We start from the raw sequence: 9,543 nt of genomic DNA on the forward strand, positions 1-9,543 counted from the left end.
AGAACTGCTGGGTAGAGGGCTGGAAGGGAAGCAGAAGAACCAGTGGCTCTCCACTGCCATGGCACCAGGCCAAGAAAAGAGGAAACCCTGGAGGAGGGTGCGCAGAGGCTGTACTGTCAGTCCCTAAACCGGGATAGCACGGAACGCAGGCCCGCGGATAGTTCAAACAAGTGAGCCCCTCCTACGCATGCTCCCAGCACCCCGTGCCAGGCTCTGACAGCCCGAAGAGTATTGCAATGACCAGCTGCAGAAAAGCGCGGAGTGGGCGGGCACAGATGGGCGACAGGCAGGCGAGGGAACCAATCGCGGCGGCGGCTTACTGTCACAGGGGCGGGACTGGCCCAATAGGGGAGGAGGGGGTGGGAATCGAACGTTGTGTGGGCGGGGTGCTTACTAGAACACGCCGGGGGCAGCGGGTGCTGAGGATGGCGGACGAGACCAGCAGGGCGCAGGCGGCGCGCCCCGGCGGCGACACCATCTTCGGCAAGATCATCCGCAAGGAGATCCCCGCCAACGTCATCTTCGAGGACGAGCAGGTGGGCGGCGCTGCCGAGGGGGGCTCCGCGGTGGTGCTGCGGCACGAGCCGGGCCCCTCCGCCTCCTAGAGCCATCGGAAATGAGGGCTGGGAGGGACTTCGGGCAGTCACATCTAGTCCAGCCCCTGCTTAGAGCGGAACCAGCCCCAACTAGTTCCCCCCCCGGCCCCGTCGGACTGATTATGTATTAAAGCACAGGTTGAGCTGTTCTGGGGCTCCAGAAAGCGTCTCCTGGAGAAAGTGCCCATTGCACTAGCGCTGTCTGGCACCTGCCTTTGGCCACCCTTGGGTTGGAGTGGTCCAGCTTTCACCCCCTTAGCAGAGGCCTGCTTTACTCTGCTTAGTCTTAACTGGCCCGCCCCAGCTCGTCCTCCCTTCCAGCACCTGCTCCCTGCCCCTGTGTGCCACCAGAGGCTGGGCAAAATGAACCTGGGGCCTGAGCCAGGAAATGGCAGTGCTTGTGCTTAGTGAGGTGGAGGTTTGGGTCTCAGCTGCATGCTGCAGGCCAGGAATGCTGCTGTTAAGGCGGTGAAGTGTTTCTGCTTTTGGTCTGCCTGTCATCTGGCTACAGGAGAGTGAAGTCTTAATTGGGCCCTTGTCTGTCAGGTTGCTCCAGATGTTGGCAGCATGCCCGCTCATCTCTCAGGGGTTTATACACATGCTCCAGAAGTGTGTGTTGGGGGGGGGCAGTTTAATTAGAGTCTAATTAAAGTGCCCAGAGCATCTTAATGTATCAGCATCCCCACACTTAAAAATGGTGGTAGGGTCAGCTTAACTAAAGAGAATTCAACTCGCTCCAAAGTGGCTTGGGGAGGCGGCTGCACAAAATGCTGGAGTGTGGTATTTACCACTCTCCAGCAAACTCGATTAATCAAGTCTACTCCAACGTGCTATAATTATAGCACATCAAAGCAGCCTCACTGAATGTGTATAGGTACCCTCAGATCCCAAGGGATTCAGTTTCTCCTTAATCTAGCCGAAGAGTCGAGTTCTTAACATGGTGCAGCACTGCAGGCTCCTGAATATTCAGTTCCTCGGCTTTGAAACTGACCAGTCAAACTGTTGGGATTATTTTTTCTGGGAGCTAAAAGAGCTTTGTTTGTGAAAGTAGGCCCCACTTTAAATGTAGGGCAGGGAAATAGTAGATTGTTATGACCTGCATAGCTACTGGCAGTTCCATAACATGGAAAACTAATGGGCCAAGATGGCAAACATGAAAATGGCTGGAATGCTTTCTGCCACAAGCCTTGTGCTGCTGCTTTCTGTCCTGAAAGGGCATGTGTAATTCCCTTTATTGGAAAAAAGTCTTCAGGCACTTTTGCTTTAACTGTAGTTAACTACAGAGATTGTTTCTGTAGTGAGTACAGTAAAGTCAGGTCTGCTTCTCAGTTTGCCAGGAGTCGGTAATAAATAACCTCCTATGAGAAATTGGAAACTGGATTCCTCAGAACCTAAAGCCCTTCTGGAAGGTTAATCTGCCATGTAATGGTAGTCTCTTAATACTATAAGGGGTGGGGGATAGGAAGCCCATTCTCTGTCTTTAGAAATCTAAAATTGCCTCTTTACCATTTAAAGATCTGGTAGGGTATTCATGTTGGCTAATTCACTTTTACTACCAGGTATTTCTCTCTTGTTAGTAAATGTTATAAGCTCACAGCATCAAACTGGATTTATCAAATATATGACTGGCTTATTTTAAAGTTCATGTGTATATTGTTATATGGGTGCATTAGCAGAACAGGTAGGAGATTTTTGGGGAACAGATTTAAGCCTCAGACTTATACTGACAAGATTAAGATTCAAATTGAGTTTGATAACTTGGGAAAATAACCTGAAATACATAGGATGCATTTTTCAGTAAGCACAACTATGAAGTCATGTACTTGGGAAGACATGATCAAATGCACAAATACAAAATGGGAAATGTTTGGCTAGGCTCCAGCACTGCAGACCAAGACCTGGAGAGTATGTTGGACCTTCAACTGAAAGTAATTCAGCAGCCCGATTATTATTGCGTAAAAGCTAATGGCCTAGTGCAAAGTGTTAACAGGAGTATTTAATGCAAGTCATGGGAAGTAATACTTCTGCTCTCTTGGCCCATGAAACCATGTGATCCAGCCCATGGTTCTCAAACTGACTCTGCACACTACATTTTGGTTGGAGGAGGGGTGTCGGTTTGGTGCTGATCTGGATTGGGCCGTGTGGGAACTAGTGCACAGAACTGGTCCAACAGGCTGCAAAATGCAATGCGTTCCCTGTGCCTCCTGCAGCATGTACGGCGGGTCCAGCCCACATGCAGCATGCATCTTGTGCTTCAGGTGGCACATGGGCTGGACCAGGTGCTGCAAGCACTGCATGGGAAACTGGCATGGGGCATGCCCTGGAGGCTGCTCCCTGGTAGATTGGCCCTACGTGCTGGCTTCAGTATGGTCTGATCCAGGCCAGAGCCAGTACTGGGGGGGCGGGGGGGGGGGGGGGGGGGGGGGGGGGGGGGGGAGTTTGTGAATTGCAGCTCCTATGCTGGCCCCCTGTGCAGAGTGAGCCCCGGAGTGGGATGGGCACTTGCTGCATGCAGCACAGGGGGCTAGCTTAGGTTGTGTGCTGCATGCTGAGAGCCACTGGACCAGGCCTGGGTGCTGGCTCCCAGGGTGGCCTAGTTCGGCCTGCAAACCAGCTGGCCAGTCAGCAATATAGAGCCTTTAGCCGTGCGAGATTTTGACACCCCTGGTCTAGATGACTTGATTTGAGGAAAGATTTATAAGTACTGGGATTATTTAGGCCAGATAAGAGACACTTGACATTAATATGGAAAGGATTCCTACTCCCCTGCCAAAAAAAAAAAAAAAAAAAAAGCAGCAATCAGTGGTTCTGTGACTGCAGCAGGCAGGTTGAGAAGTAATGTTCGTATTTTGAAGCAAGAAAGACTTGCAGGGGGTTAGTGTTTTGCCACCACCTGCCATAGCTTGTGACCCATCCCTGCCCTGGCCTTCTCCCCAAGGACTGCACCCCTGAAACCTACCTGGCGATCCAGTTTCTGCAAAGGGGATGGATAGAAAAGGGCCGGCGCTAGGACCGTGGTATAAGTGCAGGATAGGCAGCCTTTGTCTCAGATCGTTGTGACGTAGGGTATGTACAAATATACACTTGGAAGAGTTTGTGAAAGGGAGTGTGTAGCATCTGTCATGCTCATTCCATTGTCCCCCACGGATCTGATCCTGTTGCCCAAGGGGTGTGTGGCCCCTGGCCACTTAGAATTTGGAGAGCTCTGAAGTAAGAGAATCAAAGGTATCTGGTTGTGGTGCTAGCCACACTCCCATTAATGCCCTTGTGCACAAATACTGGTATGTCTAACCCCTGCTGGCCTTCTAGGCTTGGGGCAGAACTGGGTCTTGGACTTGTATATTTTCCCTCCTGCTAGGAACAGTTATAAAACTGGGATTAAAGAAAGGTCAAGGAAGGTGTAAAATTCTTTCCCAAGTCATTTTTATGCAGATGACTTGCTCTTAATCCCTTATTTTGTGTCTAACAAGTAACCAGGGGTCTTCAGTTTAGCACAAGGAGAATTTTAAATAGATCTGATAGGTAAAAGATGTTCATCTGTTCAGTCTCGTCTTCCCCCAAGGTATTACATAATTAACCAGTGACAGTCATCACTATATAACATTGTTACTACCCAGAGCCTAACGGAAATTAATACTGTATTTACTTGAATCTGAGTTGACCCTGAATTTTGGTACTCTTCCCCTTCCCCCCCCCCCCCTTGCAATAATTAGATTCTATATATGGACAATTTTATAGACTTATTATTTCTTTCCAGGTAAAGAATCCTAATTATTGGAGGGTTGTCTTGAATTTGTGCCCTCCCCCCATGCAGCAGGGAAAGCAGTGGTGAGGGGGTGGTCAGGTGGCCCCCTTGCCATCTGCCCTTCCCCACTTCTCCCTGCAGCCTTGCTGCCCCCTTTGCAACTTGCACCCCCCATACTTCCCTCCAGTCTTGGTCTGCTCCAGGCCCCTTCCTCCCCTCCTCCCCATACCAGTAGGGTTTGTAAACAAACTTTGAACAGGGTATGCCATAAACCCAATATAGAGTCTTGTACTTCTAAAGTGTCTGGCATTTCTAGTGACTGAGGTAGGATCCTGGTCAAGGGTCTAATGTAGAATTGGCAATATGCAAGACACAGGTGATATCTTTATTTTCAATCTTTCATTGACCAGTCTGTCATTTGGCCCATCTCTGTTATACTAATGAGCTTTCAAAAAGTGTGTGGAGCAATAGAATATTGTAGTGAAACAAGCTGCATTGCTTGTTGAAAGCACATGGCTAACGCAATTGGGCATCATGCATGTGTGAAAACAGGATGTCACAGGTAAATTCTGTAGAAATAACTAGATGCCTGTAGAAATAACTAAAATATTTGCTATATGGCCATTTTGTATTCTTAGTACTAAAGCTTTCATATTACTGACCATAGTAGTATAAGGGATAAATAATTCAGTCAGATTTTCAAAAGTAAAGCTGGCTGTTGTACATAGAGAGATGGCAATTTCAGTTCACGCTTATCAGAGGAGTTGGATAGTAACGGTATGTTCAAGCTGTTCAGAGAAAGATAAGTTTATATATGGAATTAATGCTTTTCTGACTTTTTCTCTAGTGCATTGCATTTCATGATATTTCACCTCAAGCTCCAGTACACTTCCTAGTAGTTCCTAAGAAGCCAATTGTCCAGTTATCTGAAGCACAAGATTCAGATGAATCTGTAAGTATTATGAATTCTGTCTAAAACTTTGAGTGGTTCAAAATCTATCAGAATAATGCAAAAACTATTGCATCATTAAGGCAAGGATGTTAGCTGGCTGGTATGCCACGTGCTCTGGTTTTGCCTTGCTTCTTACAGATTGCTGCTTTGCACCTAGATTCCATTCACACATTATTCTTCATCACCAAAAACACATGAGAAAGGAAAGGAACATATAGGTTTTGCATAGGAGTCAGATGAAACTACTGTAGGAAACCCTATCAGAACTTGTTTCATGGTAGCCCATTATAGGCCATATACAGATGTTCTGTTTCTATTGGAAGAATTGCTACTCTCCTATTAGAAATCAGCAGCATACAAACGTTCTAGCTTTTTCTTTCAGAGCAAAAATGGTAGTTCCAGGAGAAAAATAACCTGACTACAACAAGATGAAAAACAATCCCACGAGAGGTTCTCCCAGGAGAATGAATGTCTGCACACTTGCCCCTTGCCTAATTCTTCCTGGGGACCAGGAGTGGAGCTGCTGGAGAAAGGGGTGACCCCAGTCTTCAAAAGGCATGGGAACCTGTCTGGAGAAGGCATAGGGCAGTACTCCTGCCTCTCCTATAGACAGGGAGGGAGGAGCAACCACCAGCTGCTCCCAACCTGCTTTTTGCTCCAGAGGATGCAAAGTGAGAAGTGAGAGAGAGAGAGGTGGTCCTGCTGTTCCCACAGTTCTGCTTCCTGAGGCTGGAAGCAGAGCCGAGTAGCAGCTGCTCACTGCTCCACAGGCTATGGTCTTCATTGTTGTTTGCTTTGTTGTTCCCTGCCTCTTTCCCCAAACTAGACACTGCCTTGCTTGAGGAAGGGGCTGGGGGCTTTGCTTCATTGCTCCCCTTCCCCCAGAAATTTCCACCAGTAGAAATGATCACCTGTTTGTGGCCATGATAGTATAAAGTAAACAGAATTTCAAAGTGTGAAAGAAGGGACTTGCCTTTTTATTTGAGATTTACCATGTTTTTGAAACAAAGACCATAAAAAGGGGTGCACCGACAGAGATTTTGGATGCCGATACAAATAGCCGATTTTTAAGGAAGCAAATTGGCCAATACCAATCCGATTTCCAGTACAGCTGTGTGCAGCTGGCAAGTGTTGTGCTGGATGGGGACGGAAGGGGCAGGTGCTGCCCAGCTGGGGTGGGGTGCAGGATGGAGCCGCAGTGCATGGAGGGTGGGGGCAGCTCCTGCCACTGCACGCACCCTGGGGGGCACTGTATATCCCCCAGATCTGCATGGGGTAGCTGTGGGCTGGAGCCAGGGCTGCGCTGAGCTCTTCGTGGCAGGGGCTGCAGCTGGGGCTGCAGGCATGTGGCGGCAGCGCTGGGAGCGGGGCTACATGGGGCGGCTACAGTAAAATTTGGGGTGGCTGCAACCCCCTTCATAGCCCCCTCCCCAAGCCCAGCCCCTGCCAAGAAGAGCCTGGTGCAGCCCCAGCTACAACCCATCTCATGCAGATCTGGGGGGGCACATGTTCCCCCCCACAGGCTACCGGGGTGCGTGCAGCAGCAGGAGCCGCCCCCCCCCCCCCCTCCAATGAGCCATGGCTCTGTCCTGCACCCTGCTTCACCCCAGCTGGGCAGCTCCTGCCCCTGCCCTCTCTCCCTCACCGCTGGAGGAATTGATCTGCTCCCCCCATGTCCCTTCCCTTTCCCCTCACCATCCAGGACAGTGGACTTACCAGCTGGGCTGTGATCCTCCCTGCCTGCCTGCTGCATTGCAGCTGTGTGCATGCAGGGGTATTTATTGGCTGCATGAAGCTGATTTCTGATGCAGCCAATTTTCTTTATATTGGTACCGATCTGATATCGGACTGATGCATCAGTGCATCTCTAACCATAAGCTTGTTCAGGTTTTCATGGAAGTAATGTATTTTAGTCTTGGGTAGGGATCAACTCTTAGAATGTTTTTTCTAGAATACGAGTATACTGATTAACTAAGGCTGTTGTTTAAAGAACCCTGAGGAATACAGTGAGGTTTTAAAACGCATATACAAACAAGCCCTGGTTGTTTTTCTAATAATATTTTTCAAACTGTTCGGTGCTCTCTGTATTTTGGGACTGGAGGAAAAAGAAATGAATAAGTGTTTCAGTAGTGAGAGAAACTAAGTACAAAAATGCAAAATGACTTTTGTTGTCTTTTATTCTTTATCCCCTTCTGTCTCCATACACTACAGACAGCTGTAAGTTGCTTCATTATTTCAGGCACTGTGGTCCCAAGCCTACAAGGATCTGGGGATATTGTTCTGTTAGGAGGGAACTCTTTCCACCCTCTCCCCTGCCCTTAATCTTGCTATGGATAGACTGCCTACTTTCTGATTTTTAGGTTTAGTGTCCTTTTTTAGGTTTTAGGTTTAGTGTCCATTTTGGATAGCCTTTGCTACATCTGAAATACAAATAACAAGACCAATACAAAATACTATACAGTTGAAAATGCATGCCTTTTGTTTTGAAATGTAGACTCAGGCCTTACTAGCATTTCAGGCTTGGTATGTCTGCAGATTCGGTCTAAACCTGCATCTGTACAAGATAAGTTAAATTGTTTTACTCTTTCTCTCTCACTGGTAATAAGTAGTTGAAATAGTGTCCTTAATCATGAGAGCTGCTGAGCATCTTCAGCTTCTACCAACCAAAACTGTGGTTTATAAGTCCTCGTTGAAAACCTGATTTACAGCCTTGCATGCAGTCTTTCATAGTAAATTTTAATATGTTATTTAGATGTCTTTTATACTGGTTAGTGATGAACTATTCTTTAGACTGCTAATTTGACTCTACCCTCTCTTTTAAAATCTTTTCAGCTTCTCGGGCATTTAATGATTGTTGGCAAGAAGTGTGCTGCTGATTTGGGCCTGACCAAGGGATTCCGAATGGTTGTGAATGAAGGGCCAGAGGGTGGGCAGTCTGTCTATCATGTTCATCTCCACGTTCTTGGTGGACGTCAGTTGGGCTGGCCTCCTGGCTAAGAATTGGATGGAAAGAAAATCACCGCTCCATGTAGACTTGCCACACAACCCAGGAACCCAGCCACTGTTAACATGTTCTTTTTTTGTGGGTGGCAATAAAATCTATGAAGAGTATTCTCATAATAAAGACCTAGCATCACCCCTGTATCTCATTTTCTTGATATTTTAAACTATTGACATTGGTGTCTTTTCTGACTAAGCATGTGGAATTACTTAAATTGCAGTCATTAGCATGCGGCCCTATTGGTAGTGGTTTGTATAAGATGGGGCTGTAAGAAAAAAACCCTTTGTTTTAGTAAATCTAGTCTTGAATTTTGCGTCAAGGTAACTTGAGTTTTCCAAACACTCAGAGATAAAAGTACATAGGATACGTTGTACTAAACACTGACACAAACCTTTATGATGTGTATGAGGTAAGGAAACTGGGGATTCCAAGGTCTTGTGGTGTGTGCATAGTCTTGTTTTTAAAGACCTTTTTTAGGTGTGCCATATGCTGCTAACCTCCCTGCATAGGGGGTTGTGTTTGATATCTGTTTTGCTAACTTTCCTGGTGGAAAAAGAATGAAACAAAGCAAAATGGCAAAATAAAGTTTAAGCTCTGGACCATATTTTTGATGGATGATGGCTAAAGTTGGGTATGCCTGTGTGTTTTTGGAGGAAGTGAAAGCTTCAGTAGAAAAATGTCAGCTTTTTTTCTTTATGAAGTGCCTTAGGCATTAATTCTGTTCTTAGCAATTACTTGGTAAATTGAGCAGCATGTATTATAAGTATATACTTTTGAACAGGAATGTTGTCAGGAAAGTTGTTGTATGCTTCTATGAATAATGACTCCATTTATATTACATTTCAGAGTACTACTTATGTATTCATTAAAGATTTCAGAATAGATCTAAGATGAAGATCTTTTTGATAAGTTAGGCAAGGGCCTTCAAAAGTGTATCCAGACACACAAGGGTAAAAATGAAATCATTCTACTAATGTTAAACCATGAGATATTAAGACTTGTAATATTCTTCAGTGAGCATGGGTAAGAAGCTGGCTGAGTGTGTCCCCATTGTCGGTTGACTGCATTTTTTTGACCCATCACAGATCATAACAATTTTACAAAGAGAACCCACCCCCTACATTATTTTTGTAGTTTGCTTGACAGAAATACAATTTTGTTCTTTGACACATTTCTTAATGGAACATTTGTGCTTTTTCTGTATAGTATTTGGCTTTTTTGCAATTTTTGACCAATATTTGACCAGCTA

General features: G+C 46.3%; 1 protein-coding gene across 1 annotated transcript; it reads left to right on the forward strand.

Annotated features, from left to right (window-relative positions):
- Positions 1-382: 382 nt before the first annotated feature.
- On the forward strand, positions 383-8,437 carry HINT1 (histidine triad nucleotide binding protein 1). Its single transcript, XM_006272453.3, has 3 exons — positions 383-536; positions 5,189-5,293; positions 8,126-8,437. Exons 1-3 carry the CDS (start codon positions 426-428, stop codon positions 8,288-8,290), a joined length of 381 nt encoding a protein of 126 aa, XP_006272515.1. The 5' UTR covers positions 383-425; the 3' UTR covers positions 8,291-8,437.
- The last annotated feature ends 1,106 nt before the right edge of the window (positions 8,438-9,543 follow it).

Source organism: Alligator mississippiensis, chromosome 3 (genome assembly GCF_030867095.1).
Source record: "Alligator mississippiensis isolate rAllMis1 chromosome 3, rAllMis1, whole genome shotgun sequence".
Taxonomy (NCBI): Eukaryota; Metazoa; Chordata; order Crocodylia; family Alligatoridae; genus Alligator; species Alligator mississippiensis.